Source organism: Danio rerio, chromosome 8 (assembly GCF_052040795.2).
Source record: "Danio rerio strain M-AB ecotype USA chromosome 8, GRCz13ab, whole genome shotgun sequence".
Taxonomy (NCBI): domain Eukaryota; kingdom Metazoa; phylum Chordata; class Actinopteri; order Cypriniformes; family Danionidae; genus Danio; species Danio rerio.
The window spans coordinates 8,893,209-8,908,446 of NC_141028.1; the positions used below are offsets into that span (position 1 = coordinate 8,893,209).

The following is a 15,238-nucleotide window of genomic DNA, read 5'->3' on the forward strand; positions in this document are numbered from 1 at the left end:
TGAGTCTGCTTTAGCCAGTCTGAGATCCTCCACGACCGAGAGCAGGGCAGTCTCAGTTGAGTGGCCTTTCTTAAAGTTGGATTGCTTGTTGTCCATGAGATTGTTTTGAGTAAGAAAGTCCAGGACTTGATTGAACACTACTTTCTCCAGAAAGTAGCAGTGGGGTTACCCTAGCCTGCTTAAATGAAGTGGGGAATAAACCAGAAATTAATGAATGCATCATGATCGTGACGTGAATACGTAAATAATCGCGTTAACTGTGAAACTGTGATTATTCCTCAGACTATAATCGTACAACCAAAGTCTATAATCAGTGCATTCCTAATATAATGTATTAACTCATTCGCTTATTTTAAGTAAACCATTAGTGTGATTTATTAATTAATTCTCTAAATTCACTAAATCGTATGTATGATTTATTTGTTCCTTGAATTGTTGATTTTTATTGTCTTCAATTATATGGGATGGAAATGTTGTTTTATTTGCAAATGATTTATGCAGTCATTTAATTTGGTGCATAAATTAGGATGCAAATAGACCCCCTCACACAACTGTAAAGCGCTTTGAGTGTACTGTATGGCCATACACAATGCATTACATTACACATATTCAAAGCTATTCGTGTCTGCAACACCAGACTTGCTTGTGATGCTTGTTAAATCCTTCATAACCAGCTCTAATCCTGCCAGATCATGGATTAAATGTGTTTGTTGTCAGCATAAAAGCTGCAGATTTAAGTGTTTTCATTACAGCACTACTGACTGCATAAACAACAAGTGATCTGTAATCTAATGAACTCTTTATGAACATGAAATGGCATTCAGTACGTTCAACCTTCATGTGACATTTTTGAGTGAAATTAGATTGAAATAAATTAGGAAAAACAGAGAGAGACTTTATTTTTATTCATAAGTGTTCAGTTGCACGTAAGTTAGTTGTATCGCTACTAAATATTTGATTGTCAATCCATTAAACCCTACGAATAAACTAAATATTTAAAGAACAAGGAGTAACAGCAGGAATAAAATAGTAGATTGATTGGATCAGATCGATGAGCTCATGTTTGACCAAACAGAAGAGATTCCCCATCAAGACTTAGGGGGACTTATGTGCCTCAGATCCAGTCAATGTCATTTTATATTGAGTATCTGGAGTCCTGATCCAATACTTGTTCATCCTAGTGCTAGATATACAAACTTCAAGTACAAATCAAAGCAATGTGGGGGGGAGTGGTTGGGTGGGCGACAGGGAAATTAATGGGATGTGATGGACTTTTTGGCCACCTATATACCGCATATATATATATATATATATATATATATATATATATATATATATATATATATATATATATATATATATTCATATAAATTAATTCATTCATTTTCTTGTCGGCTTATTCCCTTTATTAATCCGGGGTCGCCACAGTGGAGTAAACCGCCAACACTCACACTTGCACACACACTCATACACTACGGACAATTTAGCCAACCCAATTTACCTATACCGCATGTCTTTGGATAAGTGCCAATCTGTTGAATTAGTTAGATTTAATAGATTTTTATACAGGATTTGAATAAATATGATGTTTTAGTTTTGGATTATACTTAATAATTAACCCATTTGATCAATTATAAATTAATAGCAATGTTTTTCACATGTGTTGGTGCGATACTTTGTAGTGTGCAATTTAAAATTGCCTCTAGGAGTCGCCAATGGAAAAAACAAACACACACAACAAATACACGTATACCAGACATGAAGTTGGTGCAGACCAACGAACATTCTCAAGTTAATTTCATCGTTAGTAAATCCAAACATGAGAGTGAAATCTGGCGTACGCAATGTTTTTGTTGATAAATGAGGCCCCTGATCACTGATTTTTATTTGAAAATGGCTCTTCTATGCTATTACTGCTGTAGAAGATTTGGATGTTTTCCCATATATTTGTTTTAAGTGTTTGGTGAATTTACCTGTGATATTGAGCTGTACTTTCTTTGTGCGTCAGGAATCGGCTACGCCTCAATCATAATTGTGTCTCTGCTGAACATCTACTACATCGTGATCCTGGCGTGGGGTCTGTATTACCTGCTGCAGTGTTTCCAGCACGAGCTGCCCTGGGCGCGCTGCAGACACAGCTGGAACACGGAGAACTGCGTGGAGGACACCGTCCGCAAGAACAAAACCCTCTGGCTCTCTGCCAATGCCACCAACTTCACCTCGCCGGTCACTGAATTCTGGGAGTAAGTATGGAGTGTTATTTTAATAAATGAAAACTAAAACTATTGGCCAAAAAATATTTTTGTTAATTTAAAATAATAATTAGCAAAAACAATAATCGCTTTTTGAATTTCTGTTTAGAGAAATACAAGTAGATGGCGCTTTTTAGACAAACATGTTTCATTTGTTAGCCAACAGCACACAAGGGTTAGGTTCCATTTGTGTGGTTTGGTTTTCAGTGTCTGTTCAAACTATTATTTAAATTTTGTTACATTTTATTATTAAAAGGTTTGCACAAAAGTTCAATTAAACTGTGCAAACACTAAACTTCACTCTGGTCGACAATGAACGTGTCCTGTTAACTCTGCTAAACTAGAATTACTAAAACTAAATATATATAATCCAAATAGAAATGCGTGCACAAAATAAAAACGCCTTTATACTAACATATTTAAATATGTGTATGGGATGGTCGCTCTTTGCCTGTTCTCATCAGTCTGCTGTCGTCTGCAGGAGGAACGTCCTCAGCATCTCTTCAGGGATCGACGAGGTTGGTGGTCTAAAGTGGGAGCTTGCACTGTGTCTGCTGGCCGTCTGGGTCATTTGCTTCTTCTGCATCTGGAAAGGAGTCAAATCCACTGGAAAGGTGAGGGAGAGGATGAGAAATGTCCACCAAAACTTTTTTTAATCGTGTCCAAATACGAGAAAATTATCATTATTGTGGTAAAAGCTGAGTAAGGTTAAATCTTTTTTTAGTGCTGGGCAAATAATCGCATCCAAAATAAAAATGAGTTTTGACCGAAGATATGACACGATTTTTACTTTGTGTGAACTGTACTTTTACTTAATGAATATGGATTGTGTTACTGTATGTACAGTAGGTGTATAATTATTTGATGCTGGTAATGGAAAAGCACAAACTCTGTGTGTCTGCAGGTGGTTTATTTCACAGCCACATTCCCCTTCCTCATGCTGATCGTGCTGTTGATCCGCGGTGTGACTCTGCCTGGTGCCACCGAGGGCATCAAGTTCTACCTTTACCCAGATCTCTCCCGCCTGAAAGACCCGGAGGTACTGAGACTGACTGAAACTAAACTATTTGGGCATCCCTTTATATTGATGGTCCCTTTAACACATTTTGTTGGTTATATTATACATTGCAACTGCATGGAATCTGATTCTAGACTGTTAAATTAAGATTAGTGTTAGGGTAAGTTGACATTTAGGGCCAATTTCAGTTCCACCCCTACCCCCTCAGTTCACGTGAAGGGCAAGGGTGTCCCAATTCTCTTTTGCAGAAGATGTAGGTTTTTCAAAACTGAGATTTTTCAGAACCACATTACAATTAAAGCAGTATGAGAGTTTTCTCTGAATACAGATGGGAGAAGGCTACAAAACCAAGCAAGGAGATCCACATTTTTTAAAATAAAAATGCCTATTAATAAGGATTTTTTTCTACAAATGAGCATCATCTCTTCTAGTCCTCGTAGGGTTGGCATCATCTCTTCACAGGTCTTGGAACTGATTGAGTGGGACTTCACAAAGTGGAAATAGAAACAGAGATTTGAAAATGCTCGGCCTCCTTTAGTAGACTTTGTTATTATGGGTACTACCAGAAGCTCTGAGTTTTGATGCATTGTATATATGCTTTACTAAAGAGATAAGTTTTGTAATCTAGTTTTACGCTAAGAAAGTGTCTGAGCCTCTGACATTTTCAGGAAGGCTAATCTAGAGTTTAGGAGCCATATATGAAAACGCTCGACCTCCTTTAGTGGACTTTGTTATTCTGGGTACTACCAGAAGCCCTGAGTTTTGATGCATTGTTAATCCAGTTTTACACTGAGAAAGTATTTGAGCCTCTAACGTTGTCAGGAAGACTATTCCATTGTTTAGGCGTCAGATATGAAAACGCTCGACCTCCTTTAGTGGACTTTCTGGATATTCTGGGTACTACCAGAAACCATGTTTTGATGCACTGTGTATATGTTTTACTAAAAAGATAAGTTTTTTTTAAATGTAGTTTCACCCTGAGAAAGTGTCTGAGTCTCTAACATTATCAGGAAGACTATTCCAGAGTTTAGAAGCCATATATGAAAAAGCTCGACCTCCTTTAGTGGACTTTGTTATTCTGGGTACTACCAGAAGCCCTGACTTTTGATGCATTGTTAATCCAGTTTTACACTGAGAAAGTATCTGAGCCTCTAACGTTATCAGGACGACTATTCCATTGTTTAAGCGTCAGATATGAAAACGCTTAACCTCCTTTAGTGGACTTTCTAAATTTTCTTGGTACCACTAAAAAACCTGTTTTGATGCACAGTGTATATGCTTTACTAAAAAGATATGTTTTTTTTATGTAGTTTCACCCTGAGAAAGTGTCTGAGCCTTTAACATTATCAGGAAGACTATTCCAGAGTTTAGGAGCCATATATAAAACAGCTCGACCTCCTTTAGTGGACTTTAGTTATTTGGGTACTTTTAGTTATTTTGGGTACTACCAAAAGCCCTGAGTTTTGAGATCTTAACGAGTGGGTTGGATTGTAGCAGGACAGAAGGTTGGTTAGATAAACAGGAGCTAGGCTATTTAGAGGCTTCTAGGTAAGAAGCAATATTTTAGAATCAATACGGAACTTTAAAGGCAGGCAGTGCAAGGAAGATAAAATTGTGATGATCATATTTTCTTGACCTGCTAAGAACTCTGGCAGATGCAATTTGCACTAACTGAATTTTTTTTAATAAAGGATGCATTACAACCAGAGAAGAGAGCATTACAGCAATCCAGCCTAGTGGTCATAAAAACATGAACTAGCTCTTCTAAAACTGAGATAAATAGCATGTTTCTTAGCTTAGCAATATTTCTGAGATGAGAGAAGGCTATTTTTGTATAACGTGATACCACAATCTGCATTGCTATTTTTCATTTAATTTCTCTCTCTCTCTCTCTCTCTGTGAATGGATGTAGGTTTGGATCGATGCAGGCACTCAGATCTTTTTCTCATATGCTATTTGTCTTGGTGCAATGACTTCACTGGGAAGCTACAACAAGTACAAGTACAACTGTTACAGGTGAGGGTATGCTGTTGTGTATTTGTTTATGTTTTGTATCCACTGTTTATTTTGTTTAAGGTGTCAACATTGTTTGTTTGTGTGTGTTTAGGGACTGCATGCTGCTCGGGTGCCTGAACAGCGGTACCAGTTTCGTGTCAGGCTTTGCCATCTTCTCAGTCCTGGGGTTCATGGCACAGGAGCAGGGCATAGCCATCGCTGACGTGGCCGAGTCAGGTGACCTTAGGGTTCAGGGTTTTCAATGTGAATGCATGAAATTCTGGGAATAAAAGGGGAAAAGTTGTCATAGGTGTTAATTGAATATAAAAAAATATATTATTTAATTATTTGGAAGTAATAATGTAGTGCATATTATGAGAAAGGTAATTCAGTTCAGTTAACTTATGTATGAAGTAAAAAAAAAAACAGAAAGGTGTGCTAAAGTATTAATGTAAACTACCTATAAAGATCATTTATACATTTTAATGCATGTAAATTATATAATAAAATGTCAGAAATAGATAAATAGAATATAGAAATAATATAAAAATGTATAATAAATAGATAAATATTAATTTATGTATATTTTTTATAATTCTTACAACAAACATTTAAATAAATATCAATATAAATATAACATAAATATTTATATGAATTATATTTCTAAATGTATGTCAAACATGTAAAAAATGTCCAAAAAGTATATTCAATGCATAAAATGAATATATAATAATAATACATCAATTTGGTCTCCCAGGTCCTGGTCTGGCCTTCATCGCATATCCAAAAGCTGTCACAATGATGCCACTGCCGACAGTCTGGGCCATACTATTCTTCATAATGCTTCTGCTGCTGGGCCTAGACAGTCAGGTAAGAAAAAATCGTTCGAGGTTACAGAAGTAACCCTTCGTTCCCCGAGGAGGGGAACGGAAGTGCCATGAATGGGAGGATTCGGATCAGAAGCCGCTTATCTGGAGAGTATTGAACGGGCCAATGAATGAAATTAATTGGCAGCGTAAGCTTGCGCAGGTGTGCGACATCTGCAATTATCTCAGCATATAAGCACACCTGAAGCCAGCAGACGCCATCCTTTTAAGCTGAAGAGACTTTCAAACAGCTAAGGGACAGTCATTATGGCGACGGAATATGGCACTTCCGTTCCCCTCCTCGGGGAACGAAGGGTTACTTCTGTAACCTCGAACGTTCCCCTTCGGTTGGGGAACTTCAGTGCCATGAATGGGAGAATATGGAAAGCGCCATAATGACTGCACCTTACCAACACCCCCGATGAGGAGATAGTCAAGCAAGCGTGACGCACCCACATCATGGGGGGCGCGGTCCTCCAACGTGTCCCTGGCCCTAATTTATCCTACTTCAACAGAAGTTTTACGGATTTAGATATATTTTTTTGGGAAGTCGTGAGCATCTAGATAATTCTAGGAAATACGACAGTACGTTGGGAAGCGTGCAATCCCGATAGGGAGGACGCTGCGGAGGCCATCCGTACCCAAGGGGGGGATAGATGGCAGAATTTACCTATGGACTAGCCCTAAAAAGGGGGAGTACGCATAGCAAAGAGTGGTTAGCGGAGAGGGAAGACACGGGTCCGCCCAGGGGGGGGACTTAACCGTGGCGGAATAAGCATATGGGATCGCCTAGTGGGGATCACGCATAGCAGGCACCTATACCCAAAACGCGGGCTGACCAGCGGGCAGACCTACAACGTAGTGGGCCAGCAAGTGACTCCTCCGCTGAGTCAGTGCTGGGGGCCACGGAGGAATCTGCAGGGCTCACCTGACGGGGAACTTTACTGACAGATAAAAAAGGCGCACGTACCTCCGTGTTAGGGAGAATGGCGCAGCAAGCGTGTTTCAACACCCTACCGAGTTGTCTCCTCAATCACCAAAGGGTTACCTAATACCCTTGAGGAAACCGGCTCCACTCGCAGATTGTAAAACCTTGCAAATGTGTTGGGTGTCGCCCAGCCCGCAGCTCTACAGATGTCTGTTAGAGAGGCGCCGCGTGCACGCGCCCAAGAGGATGCAACGCTCCGAGTGGAGTGTGCACGTACTCCCGGGGGACACGGCTGACCTCGACTCGAATAAGCGAGTGAAATGGCATCCACAATCCAGTGGGATAATCTTTGTTTCGATACGGCACTTCCCTGCTGCCGACCGCCATAACAGACAAAGAGCTGCTCAGATGATCTAAAATTCTGAGTACGGTCCACATAAATGCGCAGAGCGCGAACTGGACAAAGTAAAGAAAGGGCTGGGTCTGCCTCCTCCGGGGGCAGCGCTTGCAGGTTCACTACCTGATCTCTAAAGGGGGTGGTAGGAACCTTGGGCACATAACCGGGGCGGGGTCTCAGGATAACGTGAGAGTAATCCGGCCCGAATTCCAGGCACGAGTCACTGACCGAAAATGCCTCCAGGTCCCCGACCCTCTTGATGGAGGCCAACGCAACCAGCAGAGCTGTCTTCAGGGACAGAAATCTTAGAGATACTGATTCGAGTGGCTCAAAGGGATCGGATCGCAGACTCGTGAGAACGAGGGCGAGATCCCAAGAGGGCATGAGAGGGGGGCGAGATGGATTAATTCGCCTAGCACCCCTAAGGAACTGGATGACCAGGTTATGCTTTCCCACGGTGCCGCCAGCTACCGCGCTATGATAAGCGGAGATGGCGGCCACGTAAACCTTGAGAGTGGAGGGCGACAGCCTGCTGTCCAACTTCTCTTGAAGGAAAGAGAGCACAACACTAATCTGGCAATTTCGGGGGTCTTCTCTGCGAGAGACGCACCATTCAGTGAATAGACTCCACTTCAGGGCGTAGGCGCGCCTCGTGGAGGGGGCTCTAGCCTGAGTGATGGTATTAACCACCGCAGTCGGTAGGTTACCTAAGTCTTCCTCGCGTCTAGGGACCACACGTGGAGGTTCCAAAGATCGGGGCGAGGGTGCCAGATGGTGCCCTGTCCCTGAGAGAGTAGGTCCTCTCTCAAAGGGATCCGCCAGGGGAGGGCCGTCGCGAGGAGTGAGAGCTCTGATATCCAGGTCCGGTTGGGCCAAAGGGGCGCAACTAGCAGAACCTGTTCCTCGTCCTCCCTGACCTTGCACAGAAACTGCGCGAGCAGGCTCACTGGGGGAAACGCATACTTGCGCATGCCCCGAGGCCAGCTGTGGGCCAGTGCATCCGTGCCGAGAGAGCCCTCGGTCAGGGAAAAAAACAACTGGCAGTGAGCGTTCTCGGGGGAAGCAAACAGATCGATCTGGGCCTCCCCGAATCGCGCCCATATCAGCTGAACAGACTCGGGGTGGAGTCTCCATTCTCCAGGGCGTAACAGCTGTCGTGAGAGCGCATCGGCTGCACGATTGAGCGTGCCTGGGACGTGAATGGCGCGCAGCGATTTCAGCCGCGGGTGACTCCAGAGGAGCAGACGGCGGGCGAGCTGAGACATGCGGCGAGAGCGCATACCCCCCATGCGGTTGATATACGCCGCCGCCGCCATACTGTCCGTCCTGACCAACACGTGTTGCCGCTCCAGCACCGGTAAAAAGCGGTGGAGAGCGAGGAACACTGCCAACAGCTCTAGGCGATTGATATGCCAATGCAGCTGGGCACCCTTCCAGAGGCCCGCAGCCGCATGCCCGCGACACACGGCCCCCCAACCCGTGTTGGAAGCGTCTGTTGAAACAACAACATGGCTGGACGCCTGTCCTAGAGGCACACCGGCCTGTAGGAACGAGGGGTCGTTCCAAGGGCTGAGGGCGCGGCGACACAGCGCAGTAACCGAGACCCGGTGTGTGCCCGCGTGCCATGCGCGTCTGGGGACCCGATCGTGAAGCCAGTGCTGAAGTGGTCTCATATGGAGCAACCCGAGCGGCGTGACGGCGGCTGCGGATGCCATATGCCCCAGGAGCCTCTGAAAGAACTTCAGTGGGACCACTAGTTTGCTGTCGAGCTCCCTCAGACAGTTCAGCAACAGGCGAGCGCGTTCCTCGGAGAGGTGCGCTACCATGGTGATCGAGTCCAGCTCCATCCCGAGAAAAGAAATCCTCTGCACGGGGGCGAGTTTGCTCTTTTCTCGGTTGACCTGAAGCCCCAGTAGGCGGAGATGCCGAAGCACCTCGTCCCTGTGCATAATCAATTGCTCCCGCGAGTGGGCTAAAATCAGCCAGTCGTCGAGATAACCGAGTATGCGAATGCCCGCGAGCCGAAGGGGCGCTAGGGCACCCTCCGCGAGTTTGGTGAAGACCCGCGGAGACAGAGAGAGCCCGAAGGGGAGGACCTTGTACTGCCACGCTCGACCCTCGAACGCAAACCGCAGAAATTGGCGGTGGCGTGGAAGAATGGAGACATGGAAATACGCGTCCTTCAGGTCTATGGCTGCAAACCAATCCCGAGGACGAACGCATTGGAGAATGCGCCTCTGCGTAAGCATTCTGAACGGCAGCTTGTGCAGACAGCGGTTCAAAACGCGCAGATCTAGGATTGGCCGTGACCCACCGCTCTTTTTGGGTACGATGAAGTATGGGCTGTAAAACCCACTCTCCATCTCGGCTGGAGGAACCGGCTCGATTGCACCCTTCGCCAGGAGGGCAGCAATCTCCTCTCGCAAGACAGGGGCGGACAGGGGGTTGACCCTGGAGAAATACACGCCCGTAAACTTGGGGGGCCGTTTCGCGAACTGAATCGCGTAACCGAGTCTGATTGTGCGTATGAGCCACCGCGAGGGGCTGGCCCGCGCTAACCAGGCAGGCAGAGCCCTCGCTAATGGAGTCATCGCTACAATCGCTGACGTACCAGCGGTGGGGCAGCGCGGAGTGGGTGTGCTGATCCGGGAAGCACGAGGGTCCCGCGGAAAAGCTGGAGGAGAGCGATTCGCTCTGGCTCCGCACCCTGACTCCGGAGAGGGGGCTGGAGGGCTGAGGGAAGGGAGACCGTCCCCCCAGCGCTCGTGAGCCACTGGCGAAGCACGTAGAGTCTGCGAGCCGGAAGGCAGCGCGTCCCGGACTGGCAGAACTCGTGCAGTCACATCCGGGGAAGGGAAAAAGTGCTCTTTTACTGATGTTTTGGTGGCACTGAAAAGTACCGTTGTTATCGGGGCCCCGCCCTCCAGCGGGGAAAGAGCAAGTTTCCTCTTCTCCGGATGGCCTGTCTCAGGGACGCTTCGCGGTCCGTTTACCGGACTTAACGGCGCCCTGGGCAGGAGGGGCTGCCTGCTTTCGAGGTGAACGCCGCGCCCGCTTGGCCGGAGGCGCAGGCGGGGGCGGGGCAGCACTCGTTGGCGGGCGCCCTCGGCGAGGAACAGCGGAGGTGGATGGCTCGGCGGGCGGAGCGGGCTTACGGCCACGCCGATAGATGACATTGCCCATCGCATCCGACTGCTCTTTCACCGCCTTGAATTCCTGGGTGAATTCACCAACGGTGTCGCCGAACAGGCCAGCCTGGGATATGGGCGAGTCAAGAAAGCGAACTTTGTCAACGTCGCGCATATCGGCCAGGTTTAGCCAGAGGTGGCGTTCCTGAACCACAAGTGTGGACATCGTCCTCCCCAGCGCACACGCGGCGGACTTAGTAGTCCGAAGAGCATAGTCGGTCGCGGTGCGCAGCTCATGTAATAAGCTTGGGTTGGACCCGCCCTCGTGCAGCTCGGCCAGCGCCTGCGCTTGGTAGCGCTGGTAGGTGGCCATCGCGTGCAAAGCAGAAGCAGCCTGGCCCGCAGCCTTATAAGCTCTGGCTCCGAGGGAGGCAGACAACCTACAGGCTTTGGACGGGAGGCGGGGCAAACCCCGCCACGTAGAGGCGCCGCGCGGACAAAGATTGACCGCGATAGCGCGCTCCACTGACGGGATCGCCTCATACCCCCTGGCAGCTCCGCCGTCAAGGGCGGTGAGGGCGGAGGCACTCGCAGCACGGGCAGAGAAAGGTGCCCTCCAGGACTGCGTGAGCCTACTGTGCACTTCCGGGAAGAAGGGGACGAGAGGCTTCGAAGGCTTCGCCTTCTGGTCCTCTACGTAGCACCCATCTAGTCGGTCCGGCCGCGGAGCTGGGGGATAAACCATCTCCAACCCCACGGCCGAAGCAGCCCGGGAAAGCACGGCTAACATGTCCGCTTCAGGATCCGATTTGACAGCGCTCACCTGCCCGGAGGGGGCGAGCGGGTCCGGATCTTCGTCGGACAGTGAAAGCCCACCCTCCGATGCCGCGGAGGACATCTGATCTCCGGTGTCAGCGAGTGTGAGAGCTACCATCTGGTTAGACGGATCACTCTCACCACCCGAAGCTTGGATGGAGCGCCGTGAGGAGCGAGAGGTCCGCGAGCCCGTGGGCGGCGGATTAGCTCCCGCTGAAACCCTCAGATCTGCCCGAGCGCCCGCTGCTTTTTTAGAACAGGAGGCAACTGGGGTGGCTCGCTCTCTTGCGAAAGTTAGCCGCGATCTTAGCTGTGCAACGGTCATGGCATCGCAATGACGACATGAACCGCCCGCGAGCACCGCATTAACATGCTGGACCCCCAAACATGCAATGCAGTGATTGTGTCCATCATCCGGAGACAGGAAACCCCCGCATCCAGAAACGCACAGTCGGAGCGCCATCCTGAAAAGGACGTGCTGCACGACTGTGTTGCTCTTTTAGGAAAGTTGCTATATAAACTATACGCACCGCTCTGGAGGACCGGACCCAAAGAACCGCAGGCAAGGGAGTAACCCAGCTCGACCGTCTGCCACCGCGAAGACCCACTCTGGACCGGGAGACACACTCGTTCGCTCTGAAGTGCTGATCAGCAAGAGGAACCCTCATCGACTCACTCAGAAAGGATCTGAAGCGAAAAGGATGGCGTCTGCTGGCTTCAGGTGTGCTTATATGCTGAGATAATTGCAGATGTCGCACACCTGCGCAAGCTTACGCTGCCAATTAATTTCATTCATTGGCCCGTTCAATACTCTCCAGATAAGCGGCTTCTGATCCGAATCCTCCCATTCATGGCACTGAAGTTCCCCAACCGAAGGGGAAACACAGTTTCACAGCTATCTTTATGGGGACAACATATATATAAGCACTTTTTTAACGTACATTTGTATGCTTTTCCAGCACCTAATAACCACGGTTAATTATGTTTATATATATATATATATATATATATATATATATATATATATATATATATATATATATATATATATATATATATTTATATATATATATATATATATATATATATATATATATTAGGGGTGTAACGATACACCAAAGGCACGGTTCGGTTCGGTTCACGGTTTTGGAGCCACGGTTCGGTTCGGTACGGTTCGGTTTCTGTTTGCTGTGGGGTTAGGGTTGATGTCATGTTAACAGCAATGCTAAGGGACAATTCACTTAATAACAAGAACATCTTACCTTTTTCTTTATTAACTTTGTCATCACATTTTTAGTACAGTCAGGATACCCGAGTAAACAACTAAAATTAAATAAATACCTCCAATATAGACTAGTCAGAAAAAAAAACTATTCTCTTTAGTGCAGCCATCTTAACTAAGTAAACTAAAATTAAATAAATAACTGCAGTGTAGACTAGTGAAAGATCTTCTTTAAAAACATCATAATATCCACATTCTCTGATGAGAGGCTTGATGTCTGTGCAGACACAGACGCTCATTTTTGATTATATGGTTTCAGTTAGATAGATAGGTTTCCGTTTAAATTAATGAAAAATATACATATAATGTGTTTGTAAAGTGTTTTTTCATGACATATTCACCAGTAAAATACATTGCAGTTGTGTCTGAAACTAATGTTAGGGTTGTTGCCGGCTGTATGTTTGCCTCCTGATCTCTCACGCTCTCTCTCCCGCTCCCTCTATGCCGGTCCTTTATGTAGGTCCGCCTTCACGACAGCTGATGCCTGTCATTTCTGTAGGCCTGCCTTTTTGACAGCTGATTGGTCAGGAGACCGATCTATCATCATTTGGCGACGTAGCGCGGGAATGTGAAAAGCAATTCAGGAAGAGCGGGAGAGAGAGCGATTTTTCCTTTGATCTCGTTTTTCGTGTATTTTTCTGACATGATTATGATTTTCGTTGTTTTTGCTTAACTTTCGTTTGGGCAAAATTATTTTGCATTACTTTTGCCCACTTTAAGAAATTTTGAGAGGTTTGTACATTTTTATTTCAATTGATTTGTATATTATTTTTTGGCTCCGCTCCTTCCCGACAATATAGCTGTATCTCCTCAAGTTCAGTCTTAGTGTAAGGTGGATAGGGAAAATGTCATACGATTTCCATTTTGCAAACACGTAGAAAATGTATTGCTAAAGACATCAGGTAAGAGGTGAATGTCATCTTTGTTTATTTCATTCAGTATAGGGAAGAATGCGGCGCTCGGCGCTGAAGACCTTTTTTTCTTTTCATCAGTTTTAGCTAGATAAGGGGTTATTCATGAGTTAGAATTGTTTTATTATATTTATTTCTTTTGTTTGTCTTCACTATCATCCCCTTGCTCGAGTTTAACTAATTTTTGTTTGATACTTTTGTTTGAATTTGCTACTTTATTATATTATTTTTATTAGTGTAAATATTTCTCTTTTTTTTGTATATTTGGGCATTATTCTGGTTTCACTTTTGAACATTAAATCACTTTTGTTGGCAGTTCTGTTGCTTACACCCTCACATTGTGAAATTACCACACTTTTTAAATGTTTTTCCTTACAAGTAAGTTTCGTGAAAAAGTTAAGACAGACAGGCGTGTGCTTTGTCTACGACACGAATTCTATTCCTGTACTCAACTGGACAACCAAAATGTTTCCACATAGATGACTTAAATGTGTCTGGGGGATCTGCAATCTCAGTACTATGTGAAGCAGCCGTCCTGCGTCCAGTAGTAACAAGTGTGATGTTTACTCAAGTCACATGGCATGACATGCACAAAAATACTAACTTTAGAATATAATATTTAGAACAAAACCTCATCATTACTAAAACAATTTAATTAAATATGATAATAAAGATGTTTTTAAATTGGTTCAATTAGTTAGAGACAAGTGACGTCAACCTCAACAATGGGCAGCAGGGGGAGTGAGAGTACCGCGATACGCCACGAGAGTTTCGCGATACGTATCGTGGTTGGTGTATCGCGATATTTCGGTTCGGTTTTAATATCGTTACACCCCTAATATATATATATATATATATATATATATATATATATATATATATATATATATATATATATATATATATATATATATGCAATTGTTTTAATACTGTTCAGAGTACATATTGGGGCGGCATGGTGGCTCAGTGGTTAGCACTGTCAACCCCACAGCAAGGTGACTGGTTCGAGTCCCAACTGGCAATTCTGTATGTAGTTTGCATGTTGTCCCTGTGTTGGTGTGGGTTTCCTCTAGGTGCTCTGGTTTCCCCACAGTCCAAAGACATGCGCTATATCTGAATTGAAGAAATTAAATTGGCCGTTGTGTATGGATGTGAGAGTGTACCCCAATACTGGGGTGTGGCTGGAAGGGCAACCACTGCAAAAAGTTGGCGGTTCATTCCGTTGTGGTGACCCCTGATAAATAAGGGATTAAGCCGAATGAAAATGAATGAATGAATAAATGAGAGTGCATGTTCTCTCCCCCTACCTTAACTATGCCCCTAAACCAGGGGTGTCCTAGTGGGCCGGTGTCCTGCAAAGTTTAGGTCCAACCCCAGTCAGACACACCAAGGCTAGCCAATCAAGCTCCTAATAGGCTTTCTAGAAACATCCATCCAGATGTGCTAAGGCAAGTTGCAGCTAAAATCTGCAAGACACCGGCCCTCTAAGGCTAAACCAACCCTCAATTGAAACAATCTGTGTTTTTAGATTTCTGAATACTTTATTCTGTGTGATTTATGAGCCGTTATCCTCATGGTGACCAAAAGAAATGTCTCTACAAAGTCAAAAATTACTGATATTACTATTGTAAAATGTAAGGGAATA

General features: G+C 45.3%; 1 protein-coding gene across 3 annotated transcripts in view; it reads left to right on the top strand.

Annotated features, from left to right (window-relative positions):
- Positions 1-15,238, top strand: part of slc6a6a (solute carrier family 6 member 6a) — a 56,479-nt gene that overhangs the window by 24,981 nt on the left and 16,260 nt on the right. For all 3 annotated transcript variants that reach the window (XM_087263436.1, XM_087263437.1, NM_001126386.1), the window contains 6 exon segments: positions 2,009-2,243; positions 2,734-2,866; positions 3,157-3,291; positions 5,183-5,286; positions 5,378-5,502; positions 6,023-6,135. In XM_087263436.1, coding sequence (XP_087119562.1) covers positions 3,190-3,291; positions 5,183-5,286; positions 5,378-5,502; positions 6,023-6,135 — 444 coding nt within the window. In that variant the 5' untranslated portion in view covers positions 2,009-2,243; positions 2,734-2,866; positions 3,157-3,189.